The sequence below is a fragment of the Danio aesculapii genome, chromosome 2, assembly GCF_903798145.1.
Source record: "Danio aesculapii chromosome 2, fDanAes4.1, whole genome shotgun sequence".
Classification (NCBI taxonomy): domain Eukaryota; kingdom Metazoa; phylum Chordata; class Actinopteri; order Cypriniformes; family Danionidae; genus Danio; species Danio aesculapii.
Window position 1 is genome coordinate 28,363,935 of NC_079436.1, and position 23,251 is coordinate 28,387,185.

The following is a 23,251-nucleotide window of genomic DNA, read 5'->3' on the forward strand; positions in this document are numbered from 1 at the left end:
CTTATGTTAGTGATAAAAATAACTGCAAAAGCGCTGTTTTGCCCCTGCAAAAACACTGATTTTAGGATTTATGCATTTGACTGATATGCTTCGGCTTCCTGCCCTTTACTAATATTTTAGTCCAAGATTTTAATTCTTGAAAGTCATCATGCCTGCTGTGTTAAACCCAATGTCCTCATTTCAATGCCCTGGTCTGTAGCCAGCACTGCTCTCCCTCTCTCCCTCCCCCAGTCAACTCCATCCCCAATCACAATCTTATGAATGGCAGCCAATCAGAGCCTGCTCCCCTCTGCAAACTGCATCCTTGTCCAGCAGAGCAAGAAAGAAAGGATAGAGCTGGGGAAAGCGAGAGAGAGAGAGAGAGAGAGGGCTTTATGTGTGCGTGTCTATGTGACAGAGAGAGAGAGAAAGAGAGAGAGAGCAAGAGAGAGAGAGAGAGAGAGAGAGAGAGAGGCAGCTGGAGTCTCACACAACTGTAGTCAGTCTTGGAATCTGAGCGCTGCCAAGAGGCGAACACTGAAGCCAGCGCTGCACTTCCATGAGGATGACATGCTCTCAGAAGAGCACAGGACGCTGTTTTGTTAAGGTAAGAGCTTTACGCTTCTTACTCTTCAGATAAAGGCAACTAATCTACAGTAAATAGCATGGGAAATGCATGCTGGACTAGTTTGAAATTGTCTGAAACTCGCATCTGAAGCTAAATACTTTTGGATGCTTCCATCTCCATGCACGGAATTGTATCCCCCCCCCCCCTCCTCAACAACCTCATCACGGATGGGATTTTTAATGTAATAGACTGGAATGGCTTTTCGACCCTCTGTCATAATGCCACAGACTTGTCAGATCACATAATCTGACATGAAATGCCGGTCATCTGCAATTTTTTTGGGACTTTTCTATATATCTGTCTGTCTGACTGTCTGTTTGTCTGTCTATCTATCTACAGAACAGACAGAAATACTTAATATATGTACGATTCCTGCATTACTGAAGTTTGCTATAATTAATTGGGCTAAAAAAGAATAAAAAAGATAAATTGTTATTATTAATATTATTATTGCTATAATTATTTTTAATATAGTATTATTATTATTGAATATATTATTAATATTATTATTATTATTATTGCTATAATTATTTTTAATATATTACTATTATTATTATCATTATTGTTGAATATACTATTAATAATAATATTATTATTATTATCAACACTATTAATAATAATAATAATATGAATTATAATATGAATTATATTGTATATCATTAATACTTTAAATGTATATATAAGTATTTATTTATTCATTATATATTTTAGCAGTATTATACTTTATTTATACATTTAAAGTATAATACTGATAAAATATTTTTATAAGTAAATAAATAAATATATAAATAAATAAATAAATAAATAAATAGTCAATTGTAATAAATCTATTTGTGTTAAAAAAAAGGTGGTATTCTTGAAACTAACTATATCAAGATCAACTTTCCCACCCACAGGAGTCATGACTGCAGCTGAAGTTTCTAATATCCTCCCTCGATCCCTGTGCGTTTAATCGCCCCGTCGCTTTTTACAAGGAGGTGTGCACACGTGTTTAGAGGTCTGCGCGCGCGTTTGATCCTTGACATAAAACATATCACAGACGACGAAGGGAAATTGCTTTCATGCACCACTGTCTCTGTTTGTGATCCTTAACCCAAGGTTTTAGCTAGAGCGGTGCAGATTCTGAAGCATGTTGGCAAAGCTCTAACACTAAACCTGCATAAACATCGCTGTCTTTGATGGTGTAGGATAGACAGAGCATGTTCAGCTTTTCATTTTAATTGTGTTTGTACCACTCGTGACTTTGAAAATCAAATGCAGTGAACGATCTTCAGTTAGGACTGCTTCTTGTCTGTGTGCACATCTAAAAGCGCCTTTAATAATGACCGTTTTTAGCTCAGTTTTGATCAGATTTTCCTTCTGAGCTCAAGCCAATACATGCAGACTGTGATTTATACATCTGACGTGAGCACATAATGGCATGACTGTTTCGCACAAATTAAAGCGCACACTTCCTCTGAGCCACTGTCACATGTATAATTGCCTTTCAACACAGAGATAAATCATGAGATAAAGCCCCACATGCTTCCTCTCCCTCTCTCTCTCTCCTGATATCATCTCTCTCGATTTATTTCTCCTCGAAATGCGAGGCAATTTGCTTTATTACGAGGTGAAAGATCTGACCAGTGTATTTCTTTTCAAGAAGCTACTGTACTGTAATAACACGTACACTGTGACCTAAGGAAGTGACCTATGAAATGCATTTTAGGAGGTCAAGGACTGTTCGTCTAGCAGGAGTGTCATCTCCAGTATCAACGCCTGTGTACCTCGCAGCCCTCCCTTCCTCTTTGCCCTTCTCCGACAACACACATAATTTTTTTAATCAGACAAGACCTCCGTGGGCTCCATCCGAAGCTCACTTTTGAATTCATTAGATCCTCAGAGCCACACGGAATCAGAGAAAAGTGTTCTGTCTAATATCTCGGCCTGTAAATGATTGCCTTGAGTCTGTGAACCTGGCAGAATCAAAGCCGGTCCTCCAGGCAGGCAATCAACATGGTGCATATCTGATCTGTACCAAAGTTTCAAAACAAAGAAGACAGGGCATTAATATTGCAAGGGAGAGGCCAGCTGTGGGAGCCGTCCAGCATGAGGGATGGAGTGATGGGGAGATTCATACAGGGAACGGAGGAGAGAAAAAGGTCTTGGGCTCCCCCAAGTGGTAACTGTTGCATCTGTGGCAGCTTGTTGTTTGTGTGAGACTCTCCGGTGGAGAAGATGTAAATGTTTCTGCTTAAGCAGGTGCAGTAATCTACAAGATTTAGGCTGCCTTGCATGTGGCAAGGACAGTCATGGGCATAGAGATTTGCATTGGATTTGCATATGCGCCGGAATACGGGAGAAATGAGTTAAAAACAAGGTATTTTGGCTCAGTGGGGAGCGCAGATTCAGCTCCATGATACAAGGACTTAGCGCACTTGACTCTGAGCTGCGGGCATTAATGCTAATTCTCTAATTAATAGGTGATATACGGCACGTCCCGAGAGTGTATCTAATGCCCATCTCTCTCTTTCCCCGGCCAAATCACTGACCACTTATACCTTAAAATTCATGAGATGTCAAAGGCTGCTTATTATGCGGCGCACATCTAGGATTAATATTCTAATAAGGTTCATGGAAAGAGTTTAAATTATAACGGCTGCATTTAATCATAATAATAATCAAAGTGGATAACATGTTACAAAACAGAGATGGTTTTTATGCCAGCCGGGGGGTACGTTTGGGAATTAACAAGGAAATGCACAGCACTTTATTTGACGATATTAAGCAGTCAAAAAGATGTTTACACAACCACATCGGCGCTGTTATCATGCTGAATGATGAAGAGGATGTGTAAATTTACACACTTTCAGTAGCAAAACTCGAGAGCTTGTAAATCTGAATGTGAGAGCTTGTTATATTAATATTTGTAAGTTGAAATTTACACTCACAGCTCTGATGCGAATGCTTAATCTCTTGATTTGCACACACAGACAATAATTAAAACACGCGTGTTTGAATTTGAAGATATGAATGTCAAATGTCATTCACAAGCAAAATGACAGACACAATTTTTACATTTGCTTTAGCTTTTTATATCAAGTTTTGCTTTGCTGTACATCCATAAGTCGGCACTCACACCCTTTTAGGTCTGACAATACTAGTTCAAGTTTTGACTTTTGCGATATTCTAGATGCAAAACTCACTTGTGCAAGAAAAGGTGGAGCCATTATATTGGCCAATGCTTACCAATAGGGGAATTACCAACCTACGCCACACATAACGTTACACAGGTTCAACCGCGCATAGCGGTTGCAAAAAAAGACAGGTTGCAATAGCAAACATGTCGTGTTGCGTGTTAGGATGTCAAATTCAAAAGTCCAAAAATAGAAAACTTAAATTTTACCGCACACCACACTGCTTTTAATGCCAACCACAGATGTCTTTAGCTAACAGCCATCATAAGAGCTGAATGGAGTAAGGACCTAATTAAAAATGCTCGACTCTGCAGTTTTTATTTTATATCAGGTAAGTTTACGATATGCTGAATCATACACATTACTCGCTTTTGATTGCAGCAATGATTTCAGCAAAAACAGTTAAATATGGTTAATTAAGCTGCAGACACTGAATGAAATGTAAAATTTTATTTCACATGCCCGGCCATACAGATGCAGTTCGCTGTCAGAATGCAGTTGTTTTGCTTGTTTGATGATTACTCTGGCTTTTATGGTTCCGTCTTCTTTCCCTTGTCTTTGGCTAGGCAAAACCTCAGTTTTTAGCACTACAAAGTTTTGAATCTGGTAACCATGGAACATTATTTTTTGCACATGACCACACAGAACAAAATTTTAGGCATCCAAAGACTTGTAGGCCTTTAACTTCTCTCTTATAAAATCACTTGGAGTTTCAATGAGATAGTTGTATATTTCAGGGCTGGATGCTTGACTATTTCGTCTTATCCAATATCAATTGGGAGGGTGCTATCACAAATGGATCTGTCAGATGAATGCAGCTCACTTTAACGTTAATTTTGCTAAATAACTGTGCTTATCACTGGGTGACAAGCTGTTATTATATGCTGAAAGTATTATGTAAATAATATATAATATGTAATCAATATAACAACAAACTCTGCACCGCATCAGATGTTATTCCCTTACTGTAAATGCTAGCGCTCATGGTTTTTTCTGCAACCTCGATGCGCACACATCTTGAATGTTAACAAACCGGGAATTCGCCCATTGACCACTGCTAATCAGCGCACCAAAGAAATATTGTAAGAATATGTATTCACACTTTTATGAGTTGACACTTCAAAGATATTATTGGGGGAAAAAATCTTTTTTACAATGTTTTATTATAATATATTCATTATCATTTCATTCATTATTTATGAAAAAGCAGAAAAGTAATTTTGTTGGTTGGAGCCAAGTGACGTCATTACACATTGCAGCTGGCATCGTTTTGATGGTAGCCCCTCAGCAATTATTTGTCCCACAGGTGGTACTGTAAAAATACCCTGCATTTAACCCATCTTTGGTTTAATTGCTGTTTTTAAGAAAATGTGCTTGCATTGTTTTTGTCATTTAAGAACCCTTTTATTGTATTGAAGGAAAGTGGTATTAAAATCTGACCCCCACTTGCATGCCGCACATCACACAGCAGCTGGAGTTTAACTCACATCAATTTATAACTATCTATTGATTATTTTTTTTCCACAATTGACAGCAAGTACAAACATAGAAGCGTTGTTTGACAGCATCTAATTACATTCAAAAGAATTTAAATGCCAAATGAAACAATTTATACCCCATTTCAAAAGTAAAACATACTCTAATAGGTAGTGTAATCAACGTGTGGGTGAGAGGGGGGCAGCGTTATGTTGTGGTTCTGTGACTGCTGGTTTTGTTTGCTGTATGGTTTAAAATTATGACAGTTAAAGTAACTAGGTTAATTTCGATTCAAATAAATTTAAATTAAATAAAATATTAATCTAATATTTTGGGGTGTTTTGTGTGTTTGGCGGGGTTCGGATAGCTTTTGGGCTGGAAAAGGCTGTAACTGGCAACACTGCTTTTTATCCCAGTCTTGTGCAGCGGTTTATTATCACAGTATCTTTATATCGATAGCTAGCAGAAATGACTGAGACGGTTTGCTACAGCTAGATTGTCATATCAATCAACACAGATGATACTTACATGGAATTGCCTTCGATGACAAGAGGTCTAAGTAGTAAAGACGAAGTTTCCTAGCGATAAGAAAATGGCGAAATGCCACGTTGCTGCCATGCCCCGTCTCTCCCGAATATTCTTCCGCTATCATCACTAACCAATAGGTGGCGCTTCGATATCACACATGATCACACATTGCGCTGCTTTTTATTTTCCTTTAAATGTGCATTATTTTCAAATCTATTCAAATGTATTTATTGTCTTCCTTAAACCATGACAATATTTGCAAATATATATTTTCCACACTTTAAAATAAATAAATAGCGAAGTAAATACCTATTTAATAAAATTTTTCCCAAGTCACGTGCTGACTGGTGTTGTTCATTGGTCAGACTTTGGCCAACAAAATGGGCTTCATCTCTTCCTTAGCCCCCTGGTTTTCTCACACAAGTGCACGCGAGTTTTGTAAATGGGCTGCAAGTGCCAACTTATGTATAAAACTGAAACTGAAACTAAAAGCTATGGTAAATGTACAGCACACATGTGTAAAAACTTTGTTCATGTGAATGACATTTGGCAAATTCATAACTATTACTCTGCAACTTCACATTCAAAATATGGTTTATTGCAAATCGACAGAGTCAGCTTTTTACATCAGAGCTGTACAGTATGTGTAAAGTTCAACTACAAATTCAAATATTAACATGACAAGTTATCACATTCTGGTTTGCAATATCTCAAATTTTGCTACCGATTAACCTTTGTGCTGTGGAAGGTATTTTGGTGAAAACTCCTGTTCTATTGATGAAAAATTGGTTGATCTGAAATGATTGTGTCCAAAGACAAAGCTGAATGTAAGGAATGTTTTTCGAGAAGTTAGAGGTCAGTGGCGAAGTAGGCGCTATGCAATACTGGATTCTTATTGGTCACTATAGGAATTCAATGGTCTGATATTTTCTAACAGAGTTTAACAGTTTGTTTCGGAAATAAAAATGCCATTCATTTTCAATATAATGGAATTGTTTTGAACAATACCCTGTACGTCTTTAAAGACAGTCCTTTTGTGAGTTACAAGGTTGTTTATCAGTATATGCTTTTGTTGATGCCTGCATTATTGTTGTTATTCACCTTGGTTTGTGTCCTTTTTTATATATATTTATTGTATATATATATATATATATATATATATATATATATATATATATATATATATATATATTGTATTTATATATATTTATATATATATATATATATATATATATATATATATATATATATATATATATATATATATATATATATATGAAATAGAAAAACTGTGCTATGCTTTCAAACATCTTTATATTCAACAGAATTCCAATATTTTAACTTGGCATTCTGGAAAATTCAAGAAATCTGTATTGTGTAGAATAACTCAGTTTCTCAATCACAACAAATAAAAGAACATATTGAAAAAAAATCTGAATTTAAAAAAAAGAATGCTCTAAGTGCCAATATTAAAGGTAGGAAAAAAAGTGTCTTTTGTACACTAAAACTAATTTTAAAACCACTCACAAAATACAAAAATCCAGAGAAACACAGAATGAATATATACAGCTGAACAAAAAAGATTCATTTACATTTTACATTCAAACTATATGTGTACTAGCAACTAGCTAAAAATTAAAAAGGAAAAAAAAAATCAAGATGAAGACTTTATTTGGCTCAAGTAGGCCTACAGAAGTTCAAGCACTGGCATAATCTTTGTAAAAGCTTTAGAATAATGTATGTTAAATCATCAAATATACAATATGTTTACTGTACATTTCATTTTTTCATTTATGGTACAATGCTCAGCATAATTGAGTACACCCCGTTTTCACCCCATTTTGAAAATGAATATTTTTATCCATTTCTCAGTGGATATATGCAATGTATTTTGGTGCATTTACACCAAACAGATTCAATAAACAGATATATTTATTAAAATAATATTTTAGTCACCAAACATATTTAGAAATTGAAAGATAAAACAATTAAAATCAAGCAAAATATTGCAAAAAAAAACAAACATTTTTTTGCTTCTCTTGATTATTCCTCTTTTTTTAAATTTGTATTTAATATTTTTCTATAAATTTTGTACTAGGTTTTGGTTTTAAGTTATTTTGTTAGATAAGCTCCAGATTGAGCTTCAGTACTGACTAATCTAATGTAGAGTTGAAGTCAGAATTATTAGCTCCCCTGTTTATTTTTTTCCCCAATTTCTGTTTAATGGATAGAAGACTTTTTCAACACATTTCTAAACATAATACTTTTAATAACTCATTTCTAACTGATCTATTTCATACTTGTCATTAAGACAGTACATAATATTTGCCTAGATATTTTTCAAGACACTTCTATACAGCTTAAAGTGACATTTAAAGGCTTAACTAGGTTAATTAGGTTAACTAGGCAGCAGGGGAGTAGCGGACATTTTAAAAGTGGGGGGGACAGCTGTACGAGATCATACTTTTATATAATTATTAATCACCTGTTTCTAAATAGTCTGTCTCTAAAAGTGAGGGGGACGTATCCCCCCTGTCAACTGCATATGCACAAAAATAATATTGTATAGCTTCCTATTAAAAATATGAATTTAAAAGATGAGGGGTGTACTTACATATGCTGAGCACTGTACATAGCTATGTAACTTGGCAGCAAATCGCGAGCCTGCTGACCAGACTGAGCGCTAATGTGTTTTCTAACAGCAGATTATAAATTGAATAGTGGCGTTAAACATCTCCCGGGACAGGCATTCAAACATTTAAGGGCATTAAAACTCTGTTTGCTACATTTAAGGGGATGCTCGTGAAAAAATCCTCTCTAAAAGGTGAAAAGGAGGTGAGTAATGTTTCACTTAGTCCCAGTTAATTGAATGTATCGCACATCGGCTGTCATGCTTAAACACTCAGGCTGAAAGCTCAGGAATAAACACAGCGCCAGGCCACTCTGCCAACAGCAATCACTATTTGAGGCAGCGAGCAAGAGCTTTTAGGTCGTGTGACCAGCATTTGAATCCGACCCTAGTCATTCTGTGACATATAATCAAGGTCTGCTATTGATCCCCTTTACGTACGTTGATTTCTCTCAGCTCCGATGTAGCTATAACACCCGTACTATAGTACTCCCTCTGGAAATCGATCTGGATGTGGAACGTATTAAGAGGACAAGGGAATAAGAAAATGACATTGGAATAAGAATCAATTTGCGAATAAGGGTTGTCTCTTCATTCACTCGCAGACTTTAATCATTGTTTGTGACTGCTGGAAAAATCCACACGGGACGTGAATGTTATCTCGATCAATATTGATGCCGAGGGTCTTAACTGAATAACAGTTAGAGGTTGTGCTAGAAATAATTGGTCCCTGTCACTGTAACGGACTAGTTTGTCAAATTTTCATAATGGATTTTTTCACCACATTAGCCTAATTATCATTTTTTCCAGCTAATCATGCATGCATGTTTTAATAAAATATATATTTTTAATAATTCTATATATTAAATTCTTTTATTAAATCCTTCATTTAAAAAGATCAGCTCAAAACAGATGATTATTTTATAAACAAAGTAAAATACTTTATTAATGAATCAATGAATCAAATGAATTGTTCAAAAACAAATGATTGCCAGCACTTTAGTTTATGCCATACTTAACTACACGCACAGCTCGAGTGCAACCCATTTGGAAAATGAATACTGTTATCCATTTCACAGTGAATATAGACAATATTTTTTGTGCATACAACCCTTGTGTTTTGTTCAAATGTACTACCCTTTCGTTATGTTGGTGGTTGTTTTTGCCCCATTGACTTCCATTATAACCACATTTTTTGATTGCAAAGCCTTGACACCACACTGTAAAACATTTGACCTTAAATTCACAGTAAATTACTGACTAATAATTGCATTACTTTCACAGTAAAATACTGTATGTAAATTAACAACAAATTACTCTGAGGTAGTTCACAGTAATTTACTGTGATTTTGTTACAATAAATTACAGTGAAATTACAGCCATATTTTTTAACTTCACAGTAGACAGTAAAGTCCATTACTGTGATTTCACAGTATTATCTTGTAGAATCAACTATATTTTACTGTGAAGCAGGCTTTCCTCGGCTAGTCATTCTGACATTTACTCTGACTTTGAAATCATTTTGGCTGTTTAACAGTGTTTTGTTCTATGAATCAGTTACTTTTGTTTCAGCTTATTACATTTTTTGGCTAAGCACACAGATATGTTCAGTCAAATTATTTCATATTTTCATGTTAATCTTAAAAATTAAATAAAGTTGCAGTGTACTCAAAAATGAAAATGTGCTATGACATTCACGTCATTTCAAAACAGGGTGATTTTCTTTATTTATTAAGTTATTTTTGAAGGTAACCAAATAGTTTTTGGGGCTGCAATAACATTTTGTTATTTCTAAATATCAAAAAAGTGCCAATACTAGCATACAAATGTATTTGTATTAATGTTTATGTTGAATGAAATAAAAAGAGTTTGAATTCCTATAACGAACATGCAAAAGATATACCCTTTTTACAATAATAATACAATAATCATGCTAAATTAATTGCACAATAAAAATCTGAAGACAACACATTACTGTGAATATAGTTAAATCCTGTAAAGTGATACTAATGTTATTTACTGTGAAAAATTAAATCAACATGTTGTGAAAATCTGGAATTATCTTACAGTGCAAATCACATAATCTTGATTGTTAATGGTTTTCCCTAAGGGATTTTTACTGTTTATCATCAGTTGGCAGATCCGCCTGTTTCAGGATTTTGTATATATACTATAAACTATATTTGTAGAACTATAACTAGGCAGTACTGCATGGTAATATATTCCATATAAAATGAAGTCAATGCACTTTGGACTATTTATTTATTTATTTAAGTATATTACTGTGTAATGTCAGCTTGAATAATTAAATTGGCATTTAGAGTATTAACATAGCAGATAAACATTGCAAAGTACTAACCTCAACCCACAAAAAAAAGTGTATTTTAATTTGACATTGGTCCATACCTATTCTGATTTTCTGAACATTTGCTCAGTATAGCTTCTGTAGCATCCTGATATATAGCATCACTCTGTTTGTCAAGATCAGATCTACAATAACTATATATATTTTCTTCTAAACTCTGAACTGAGCCCATGAAGTGCTTGAGTTAACCAGTGAATTTTGCTGTGGGGCAGGATTTGCGCTTAACTGGTTTCAGGAAAATCCTGTATTGTGCATTAGTGCCACTAAATTAAGCTTTGAGATAATGTAATCTAGCATATAATTTATTTACGACTAACAATCTAGACAAAAACATAGGCAGCAAAGGTTAGGCACGATTTAGATTATTATAAAAATTCTAAATTAAAATTTGAAGACATTTGAAGGTTAAATACAAACAGATGTAAACAAAACAAAGCTAAATATGCTTATTCAGAGGATTAGTTATAGATGTGTAATCTAAAACAAACAAAAAAGCTTAAAGCTTACATCATAATAAGTATCTACTTGTAGGACTTTCATTAGCATTAATTGTTTGTTATTTTTATTTTTAACGTTTATTTTTTCAATGTGTGAACATCTCCTTTTGAAATTGTAATAATAAGGACTTTTCTGAACCTTCCAAGACTTTCTGACTTTCTGCAAAGATAAAGGAATAATTCTTACAAACAAGTCGAACAAAACCAGATTTTTTGTATAGCCTCATTTTGTAATCAAACTATCATAACAGTGGAATTGGAATCTCATCTGTTGATCCGAAGCCAGTAGATTGCAGAGCTTGTGCAAACACATTCACATCATATCATATCATCATATTCATCATCATCAAATCATACCTCTATCATCTGATTCCTTCCTAACTGCTGTTTTCTCAGCACTGTAATTTTGTTTTGTTTTTTGTTATTGATAAAAAGCCACAAGTATATATTTACATATAAAGAGTTCAGATGCAAAAATCTCTAAGTGCTGTCTAAAATTTCCATCAAAAATGAACATTTTTCTCAGCCTCCTTTGTTTATGTTGAGTTATTTCACTTTAAAGACCAGGAAAATGACTTACTATTTGGCAAAAAAATGATATTACTGAACATACACACAGGAGCTTGATGAAAATGCTAAATTTAGAGGAAAATTTAAGATGGCTATCAGAGGTTTTTACATCTGAACTCTTAACATTCATCTTAACATTGCTTTCAGCGATGTGGACAGCAAGGAATGTCCATTCACAACATGTAACAGAAAATCTATTTTCTACATTTTTTTGTTTAAATTCTATGCAATGTAAAATAATTTCTTTGTTAGTGTTTCAGAATGCTGATTCCTATTATATGTTAAGTGCAGTGCTGTTTTAGAGTTCATTTAAAGAAAAAGTTGCCAAAAATGAAACTTTTATCCTCATTTTCTCCACCTTGATTTGTTCCAAAGCAGTTGGAGTGTTTTTGTTCTGTTGAACACAAAAGAAGATATTTTGAAGAATGTTGGAAACCTGAATGCTTATATACAGCATATATACAGTTGATAAGTCAAAATTATTAGCCCTCCTGAATTATTAGCCCTCTGTTTATTGTTTTCCCCTAATTTCTGTTTAACGGAGAAAAGATTCTTTCAACACATTTCTAAACATAATAGTTTTACTAACTCATTTCTAATAACTGATTAATTTGATCTTTGCCATGATGACAGTAAATAATATTTCACTATATATTTCTAAGACACTTCTATACAGCTTAAAGTGACATTTAAAGGCATAACTAGGTTAATTATGTTAACTAGGCAGGTTAGGGTAACTAGGCAAGTTATTGTATAACGATGGCTTTGTTCTGTTGATTGAAAAAAATTATAGCTTAAAGGGGCTAATAATTTTGACCTTAAAATGTTTTTTTCAAAAAATTTAAAACTGCTTTTATTCTAGCCAAAATAAAACAAATAAGCTTTCTCCAGAAAAAAAATAAATTATCAGACATACTGCGAAAATGTCCTTGCTCTGTTAAACATCATTTGGGAAATATTTAAAAAAGAAATAAAAAAATCAAAGGAGGGGTTAATAATTCTGACTTCAACTGTGTATTCACAACTAAAATGGTTACAGGTTTCCAACATTCTTCAAAACATCTTATGTTGATCTAATCACATATTATAAATAACAATAAACTGACCTGGAACAGGACAACTGTGAGTAAAAGCTGCCATAATTTAATCTCCTATTGTTCACAAGGGGTTCTGAATTCTACATATCACTTGAATTATCTACATGCAGTCTCTTAATGGTATTTATCAATCATCAAAGGCTTTAAAATGCAGTAATTACTGAAAATCCGTGGGTAAAACTTCAGCAAGCCATAACAACAATCTGCCCTGATCATAACACAGACCTGCCTCAGTATTCCACCTTAACTGTGTTTACCGATGCAGGCGCTTCTGTTAATTGTAAGGGCATGTTATATGCAAGGTTTTGTGTGAGGCTACATGTTTGATCTTCTGTGAGCCGAATAGTGCACGAAGGCCCAGTGGGATATATTCCACAAACAACAAAGAGATTACACTGTAAGAAACGAGTGTTGCATCTTGACAAGGGCTGCAGTGACCTCCAACACACTGTAACTTTTTCCCTTTGATTAATTTTTACAGGGAATTAAAGGAGGATCAAAGGCGATTCTACAATGTCAGGGTTGCTGATGTTGCCATCTACATCGCTTTCAATTCAGCGCTGCCTCGCCTTCTTAGCTTATTCATAAGGAGTCGCTGTCATCGTGACGATCGATTGGCTGCAATGATAATGAATCACTTCCTCTGGCTGCTTCCACTGGTCTTTCCGCACCTGAGCTCTCCAGTCATACTGCTAGAGAGGAATGATGGGAATCTCTTTCACAACTGGAGCTATCAGATGAAAGGAGATAAAATGGTGCTGCACAGATCCAAAAGGGACTGGATGTGGAGGCAGTTCTTCCTGTCGGAGGAATACATGGGAAATAACAATCAGTATGTCGGCAAGGTGAGCGTCCAAGATAACACAGGCCCACAAGCCCCTATGTCTAGCAAAATAGTGTTTGGAGGAGATGCAAATGCCTGATTTTATTTATTATTATTTATTTATTCATTTATGAATGGAGCAAGTAGCGATCCACGCTCATACAGACATTCTTGTTTTGCTGTTTTAATTTACATTTGTCAGGAAACAGACACAAATGTTTCTAGCACAAAGTCTTCCTTGGCGTATAGAGTAATTCAATCCCTCAACCCTCTTTTTAAATCACCACTTATGTTGACGTCATCATTAACTAGCCGACGTTCAATCATTAAGAATATAGTAACAGTTTATAATAGCTGCATGCTATGAATCATTTATTAAGCATTAGCAAATAGTTCATCATTTGTTAAGCATTACAGGAACACTCTACTTATTATGGAAATAGGCTCATTTTATAACTTATTTCATATTAAGCAGTTGAGTTTAACAAGTTTTGAAATCCATTCAGCTGATCTCAGGGTCTGGTGGGGACATTTTTTAGGTTAGCTTAGCATAAATCATTGAAACGAATTAGACCATTATCATCTAGCTTCAAAATCTTGCTTCAAAATGACCAAAATGTTTCAATAATTTTCCTATTTAAAGCTTGATTTGTATTGTTAGATTATTCATTCATTTTCCTTTACTTATTCCATTATTTATCAGGGGTTGCTACAGCGGAATGAACCACCAACTATTCCAGTATAGGTTTTACACAGCACATGCCCTTCCAGTTGCAATCCTATAATGGGAAACACATTCACATGCAAACTTATACAAATGTGGCTACTGAGAATGCACGTTTCTTCATTCATTTTAGAATCTATTCGATTAGAATTTTGTACCTGTATGTGTTCTTTTAGTTCATGCAGGCTTAAATGCTATGAATTCATTTGTAAGTTAATTCTTTAGTTTTTATAGATTTAGTAGGACTATTCCAGGAATGAATTATTCTACTTCATAATTAATTTAAGTATAACTTTAATTAAAACAAGGATATGCATTAATAAGACGTGGTCATGGAAGCAAATTTATAATTTGAATTATGTTCAGAGCTCCTAGTTTAAAATAACAGTCAGTTAAACTATAGTATAAGATAACACACACAGCTGCCTAAATAAATAGGCTATAAAATACACAGTAGATCACTTACTGTAGGCCTATTAAAATATTATTAAAACTGTACTTAAAAAGAAAGAAAGAACGACGCTTTGAAAGAGAAACTTATTTTATCGAAGTGCTTTAATTTTAGACAGTTATTTAAGATTTTTTAGTTACAAAAAAAATTTGAGTTAGCCTACCGGCGAGCAAGCGTATGACCATGCTCGCCACTCAGCTGTTCACATGCTCTGGCTGCAGTCTATCAGTTCAGTATGTTCTCTATGTTGCATAACTGCCCTCTGGTGGCCATGTATTTCTTGTGTTAGACCATGTTGTGCTCTGCCGCAATTTACTGCAGTAACGTGTGACACCACTCACGTATTCTTAGTAGGCAAATCTGTACACTACGGCCAATTTAGTCCATCCAATATACCATAAAGTGCATGTCTTTGGACTGTGGGTGAAACCGGAGCACCCGGAGGAAGACCATGCAAACACGGGGAAATGCCAACATTTCGTTCGACAATTGCAACCCTATCTGTTGAGTGCGTGACCAATCATAGGCGTTTAACTCGCTCAACAAGGCTCAAAAAGTAAGTGGGATAATATGTACATTTGTTTATTTGCTTTAAGTGCTCCTGTTGTTCTGTGCATGTACTTGAGTTTGGTTTGATGCATTAAAAAAGAGTGTTTTCTTTGCGCAGGTACAATTAAAGGTACCATACATATATCAGACTGCTTGTATTAAAGATTGTAGTACAAATAAATATAAAATGTATGTAAAAATTATAAATTTCAATACAAAAACTGTTGTACTGTGAATTAAAATATAAAATTGTTTATGGAAAGCATCGTCAATGCACCGAGATAACGAATTGAACCGAATCGATGGCATGATAATCGTAACTGAACCGATCTCTGAGACCAGTGTAGGTTCACATCTCTAATACGACAGCAAAATTCCTTAATAATCAAATTAGAATGAGCTATACTACGACATCACGGTGGCACAGCAAGAAGGTCACTGGTTCGAGCCTCTGCTGGGTCAGTTGGCATTTTGGTGTGGAGTTTGCATGTTCTCCCCATGTTCGCGTGGGTTTCCTCTGGGTGCTCCGGTTTCCCACACAAGTGCAAAGACATAGGTGAATTGGGTATGCTAAATTGTCTGTGGTGTATGTGTGTGAACAAGTGTGTATGGATGTTTTCCATTGATGGGTTGCAGCTGGAAAATCCGCTGTGTAAAACATATGCTGGAAAATTTGGTGGTTCGTTTCGCTGTGGCAACCCCAGATTAATAAAGGTACTAAGCCGAAAAGAAAATGAATGAATAAATGAATGAGCTATACTACACTTACCATATAGTTCCTAGACATATCAGCCTAGAAAATAGCAACTTTACATTTTCCGTTGGTGTTAGTACACAATGTAACTCTAAGAGTCAAGCTTTAAATAGAAAAATTATTTAAACTCTTTGGTCATTTTAAAGCAAGCTTTTAAAGTGTGAGGCTAATGGTCTAATCCAAATCCATGATTTATGCTAAGCTAAGCTAAAAGTGCCCCCTCCAGACATGGAGATTGGCTGAATGGATTTAAAGACTGTAAACTGTTTAACTCTAGATGACTTGAAAAATGAGCCTATATTTTAAAATAAGTGGTGTGTTCCTTTAAAGGCAAAACGAAAGATCGAATTCTTTAGTCATACCGTTTGAGCTAAGCAATTTAAGTTTGCAAATCCAGAATGTCTTTTGGTTCAATAACTTTAAAGTAAAGTTACCTCCTCTACGTGACCCAAATACTTTCTCTGTTCCTAAACATTCTAATTACTTGATGTCCTAATGCATTAAAAATATTGCTGCCAAAGAGTTTATATGTACAATATACTAGATTCTTATTCATTCATTCATAATTACAGTTGAAATGCATTTATTTATTTATGTGCACACCTTATTTGTTTTTTCTGAGAGTTATATGGTTTGACATCGGATTTAAACACGGTGCTGTGTGCTAGGCACTTCGACAAACTTGATGTCATCATCAAAGAACATAAAGTAACGCAAATATGCATTACGCACTCGCTGAGGCATGAATATTCACAGAGGCAGAGAGAGACAGAAAGCAAAAGAGAGTGGGAGAAAGTCATTTCGAGACAGAATACTTTGTAGCAGGGTTTAGTTTTTTTACCGCTCTCATTTCCAGGACAAAGTGGCTCCGCAGAGACCTGACAGGAATCAACAATTATGGGCTATTTCACTCACTCTTTTTCATTCCCCACCATTGACTTCCAACCCATCTGCAGTGACTGTGTGAAGGAAGGGACTGCAATTCATCAAGCCGCAGTTCGGAGGCATGCTATATTTATGCCACATTAAACATGAAAGAGGAGTCCATACTGACATTCAGCGGCGCATTCCCCTGTTATTAAAACACTGACTGTGTTGTATACGCACAGAACTTGTGGGAAAATGTTTAATACGGTTAAAATGTTTTTTTTACATTTTCTGTTTTTGTTTTGTTAAGCAAATATATCACATACTAATAGTGACTATAACAAAAGAATACATTTGCATTAACAAGAATGTTTTGTTTCTATAAGCCCCTTTAACACAGTGATACCAGTAAATATCCGGAAAATTTCTGGAATGACTTTACCGGTAAAGTCAAAAAAGCACTGTTCACACAGGCAAGGACGTTCTGGAATTTTTCCGAGAAAGACCATTCACACATCCATTCCAATATACCGGTAAATTCTGTAATCATTAACCAGAAATGACCTCTAAATGGCTGCGCTTGTATTTGTAAACATAGAAGGGGTCAGGCTTTTGTTGTTGGTTTCACTTTTATTTATAGCTTTAGAATTCATGAAGCTGCTTTGTCCCAGAGACATCCAAAGGCAGAAGCGCGAACCGCGGCTAAATGTTTACACACTTGACTAGATTACAAATTCCATGGATAGATACAAATTGTGAACAGCTTCGATGTAAACATATGGAGAAACACTTTTGCATGTTGAGATGTACATGATATGTTTGTGTGCTAGCGCTCACCGGAGTACTGTATCATAAGCATTTTATCGATAATTTTTACAGAGTTGGCATTAAGAAGAAACATAGAAACGTTATCAGATCAACAATTAACATTTAGAAGCTAAATGTGTCTGGAAAAATATCTAAAGGTTTTTATTTTCATAAACAGCATGAATGTGGATGTGTCTGAATGTTCTGATTGGCTGGAGTAAATATCTCACGTTCTAAACGTGAACACGATCTTTCCTGCAATTTTCCTTCAGAGTTCACACAGAGCAGCATTCCCGCAAATTACCGGTAATGTTACAACTTCTCTTTCTGGACAATTCCTCAATCAATCAATTACACATTTCTTCAAAATAATCCATAATAATAAAACAATACTGACAATAAGTTTTCAAATGCTTTTCAAAATACTGAATCATTTGAACCAATTGCACCACAAAATGATTCAGTGACTATGTTTACATGGACAACAGTAATCAAATTATTTGCCTTAATCTGAATAAGACAATAATATGATTAAGGTGTTTACATGAGTTGATTTTTCAATGTTCCTTTTATGATCCCGTTTTACATGTTATAGCTAGAGTTGGGTATCGAAACCCGGTGCCATTATAGCACCGGTACCTTATTAGCACCGAACCATTATTAATCAGAAATCTAGTGTAAATAGTTTTACGTTAGGAAATGCAGTATTCAATTTACAAACAGTCGGCAAGTACCAAAGAACAGATGTAATGCATCGATCAAATGTAGTTTTCAGTCACACTCGTGTAAGTCATATTCAACTAGTCTAGTTTTGCCTTCATTCATTTTTGATTTCCGTCTTCAACACATGGTTTATTTACAACACATTTTTAAACATAGTTTAACTAATTTCTAATATCTACTTTTTTATCTTCCCCATGGTGACAGTCAGTGCATAATATTTTACTAGTTATTTTGCAAGACAGTTGTATTCAGACAAATTCCCATTAAGTATTTTATAGTCTTTTATTCAGATTAAAGTGTAATTGAAAGACTTAATCAGTTTACTACGAAAGTTGAAATCAGTCAAATTATTTTGTAACATTTGTTGTGTATATCAAAAAAATATACAGTAAATATTTCTTAAGGAGGCTAATAATACTGACCATAATTTTTTTAATTAAAAACTGCTTATACGACTTCTTATGACTCCAGAATAATTCTTTTTTTTTTTAGGAAACACTGTAAAAATGTTTAGAAACATTATTTTAAATGAATGGGAGGGCAAAATAAATTGACTTCAAGTGTAGTAAGTTTACTGTAAGTAAGTTTACAGGTGCAACAATGTGCCTTGATGTACTTGAATGTTAGAAATGTGTTATCCTACACCAGTACAAAGTTAATTGTGAAATAAATGAACAAGGAAGATTATTTTGAGTTTAAGTTATTTAATTATCTTGTTTATGAAGATGAAAAAAAAAGACTTTGAATATTTTTGAAGTATTTTGTGATATATGTTAAAGTGTGAAAATGAAAGGAACATTCAAAAATCAACTCATGTAAACGCCTTGATCATATTATTGTCTTATTCAGATTAAGGCAAATCATTAGATCACTGATACCCATGTAAATATAATCACAAGCCCCAACCCTAGAAAGAAGGAGTTCAGTATTTTGCTGACAGCCTTTCCACAGGTTAATAGTAAGCTAATGCAATTTCATAATGCAAATCTTAAATTTTTGATAACCAACAAATGATCAAAGGAAATATATTAATGTAATTCGAATATATAAATATGAATTGATGTTTACTTTAAACTTTAATTATATTGTTCTATTAAAATTATTTTTTTTAAGATTTTGTCAAATAAAAGATCATCCACCATAGTTTTGTGGCTTAGAAGTATCGGTTCAGGCACCGTTTTGGCAATGGTACCATTTTAAAAGCATCAATTAAGCACCCGTATCGAAATAACCCCAAAAGATACCCAACCCTAGTTATAGCACATAATTCGATTAACGTGCGTCATTGCGTCACCACGCTATCCACATTTCCTCTGGAGTTTCATGTAATTTCGGGTGTTTCATTTTTAATTTGTCGACTTTAACTGCAGTTTGGCTTTCACTTTTATTCAGGAACATTTTATGCATGCCCCCTGTGACAAACAAGATATTGGATGCGAGTATGAACTGCTGGAAGAGTATTGTTTAATGTAACTTGATACCGCACACCGAACGTTAAGAAAGAAAAAAACTTTGGCATTTTGCAATGCAGGTGTGTGTGGTCCTTCTCGGACTCGGTAGGACCAGAGAATAGCGTCAAACAGCCATGTGTGTTTAGACTATCCTGTTGCAGCAAAATGCAGCAAAAATCCTACATGATGGTAATAGTTTGATTAAGGTATTTACATGTCTGTACTGCACTTCAATAAATTGGCATACTCCTCATGTCTTCATCTGATTTCTGTTTAGTTCGATTAATCCTTAATTTAGTTTGATTAAGACTCTTAATCAGAATATTGTCTCAATCGTATTAAAATTATTGGTGTCCATATAAACATACTCAATGAGAACTGAATCAAAACTAAATATTCAGAAATGTTTAGAAGTAACATGAACAAATCACAAGTATTTATCTACTGCAACATATTTATACTACCCTACAAAAGCAAAATATCTTAACTTGCTAGATTGTTTTAAAATTATTGTTTCCTAGCCAAATTAATTATATGAAGCTCTAACTTGCCTCAAGATAGCAGGCCCATAGCCAGGCAGCGTTCAGGTGGTTCGAAAGACCCACCGCCCACTGAAAGAGATCCAGAATTTGTCCCATTCAAAGATCCAGCTCATTTGTCCTATTTTGAATGCTATGCCATCATTAATTGTGAAAATAACTCATCAAAAAAGGCTTTAAGACTAAGCGGAATCTGACATAAGAGAAGTCATCTTTCACTACTGACCTACTGTAGTGTTGTTAAACAGAGAATATGGTTTACAATGAACTTTTATTCTACTGTAAATCTTGGACCTTATTCTTGAATGAAACAAATGACCAACAAAAAGGAGTTAAGCAATAAAAGTGAATTCTGAAGCATATTAAAGTTATTTTAATACTAATTAGGCTATTGTTGTTACCTATGAATTTTCAAATTTACTATTTTACAAGAGAAAATACAAAAATTGGGAAGCTCTATGTTATTATTATTCATAAATTTTCTTGTCGGCTTAGTCCCTTTATTAGTGCGTGGTCGCCATAGCGGAACGAACCGCCAACTTATCCAGCACGTTTTACGCAGTGAATGCCCTTCCAGCTGCAACCCATCTCTGGGAAACATTCATACACACTCATTCACACTCATACACTACGGACAATTTAGCCTACCCAATTCACCTGTAACGCATGTCTTTAGGCTGTTGGGGAAACCGGAGCACCCGGAGGAAACCCACAGGAACGCAGGGAGAACATGCAAACTCCACACAGAAACGCCAACTGACCCAGCCGAGGCTCGAACCAGCTGCCTTCTTGCTGTGAGGCGACAACACAACCTACTGCGCCACTGCGTCACCCGTTATTATTGTTATGTTTTCAGTTTTTATTATTCAAATAGCCAAATTCACACCGAGGAAATTTGAATGTGCTGACCAGTTTATTATTTGCCTTATAATTATTATAGTTTTATTATAGTTTTAAATTTAAAACTTTAACAGATTCCTTTTTTAATGACATATGATGTGATAAATTTGTATTTTAAAAAATAATAATAAATATGTATTTTTAAAAAAATTTTCTTTATTCTAAATAATTAGGAAATGTTTTGGTACATAAAAAAATTGTGGTTATGATGACCACCCGATAAGCTAATGCAGAAAAAAATAAATAGTGCTTAAAATGTCATTACAAAAAATGCAGTATTTAAACATCAATTGAAAAGAATAAAAACAAAAAAAAGCCCCCCCCCCCCCTTCACCAGGATAGCTACAGGCCTTTTATCCATAGCCCGAATGTCCCATTTCTCATTTTTTGCCCAATGAAGTTACTGCCTTTTGCCTTTGCAGGGCAGTATGGGTGAAGTGGATACTGTCTAGGGACCTTGTGATTAGAAAAACAACCCATGTTGGGCCAAATAAATAGCTATTTTTATTTTTAAACATTCCACTTTATGATGTTTTCCTGTCTTTTCATTTGCCCTTTCTATCAGTTAATGTGACTGACATGCATGTTTGTTATCCTGTTGAGTGTGTCTGAGGGGTCAGCTGGTGATGTTTGTCTAAAAAAAAAAAAAAAAAACAGCCCTTAGTGTCCAGGATAAATGCATTAAATGTCCATGACTCTGACCAGATGCTGGACCTCCATCTACACTCATAAGCACATGAAACACCTGCTTATTAGATTTTTTTGAAATTCATTGAAGCCTGTTGGAGCCATATAGCCTCATCCCACTGGTTAAAATTTAATTAAGCATCAGACAGTGACAGTTGGACAGCTTTAGGGCAAATAAACTCATTTAAGGGAAACCGAATGACCCAGCCAGTGGGATGTATCGGGGTGATTCTTCAATTAGGGGAACTTTTCTGTCCCCTACTAAGGTTTTAACTGGAACAATGACTACTGTGTGTCTCTTTTTAATGACTTTCACCTACTATTTGTGTTGAGTTTTGAAATTAAAATGTTTCGTTTTAGTCATGTTCTTATACGAGAATTTGTATTAATACATTTGCAGTTTGCATACATTTTTTTTGTATTCCTCAAATAAAGTGTCAGTGTTATCACAACAATGTGCATGCAAAGGTGATTAATTAAAATGATAACTTTACCTATATACTGTATATACACTGTAAAAATGTATGCAGTTTTGCAATATATGCATACATTTGCAGTTTTCAGTATTTGCTTTTTTCATTTTTGTTCATTTATTTATACTTTTGAATTACATTATTGGAATACCTGATCTCTCCTCCAAAGGTTTTGGATGTTGAAAAGTTTAAAAAAGTAACTTTTGTTGACCTTTTTAGTTTGATGTGACATTGTCTGAGAATAAACTGACTGTATTTTTCTATTATTTTCATAACTTTATTTTTATATAGCGCCTTTAAAATTAGCATCTCAGGCCACTTTACAGACATAAAATGTGCAGCAGTAGAAGATACAAGGATAAATGCAAACAAAATGTTATAATAAAAATAATTAAAAACACATAAAATATTAATAATAATAGTAATAGATCTAAAAATCATGTAAAAGTCAAATAAAATAAAAATAAAAAGCCTCCCTTAAAAAGTACGCTTTAAGAGATGATTTAAAAATACTCTGGGATTCTGCATTGCGAATATCAGAGGGCAGTGAGTTCCACA

The 23,251-nt window shown here is 34.4% G+C and overlaps 1 protein-coding gene across 1 annotated transcript in view; it reads left to right on the top strand.

Annotated features, from left to right (window-relative positions):
- Window positions 1–507: 507 nt before the first annotated feature.
- cdh10a (cadherin 10, type 2a (T2-cadherin)) overlaps window positions 508–23,251 on the top strand; it is a 52,448-nt gene continuing 29,704 nt past the window's right edge. The window contains exons 1-2 of the mRNA XM_056476596.1: window positions 508–586; window positions 13,427–13,790. Coding sequence (XP_056332571.1) covers window positions 13,569–13,790 — 222 coding nt within the window. The 5' untranslated portion in view covers window positions 508–586; window positions 13,427–13,568. The remainder of the gene's footprint in view (window positions 587–13,426; window positions 13,791–23,251) is intronic.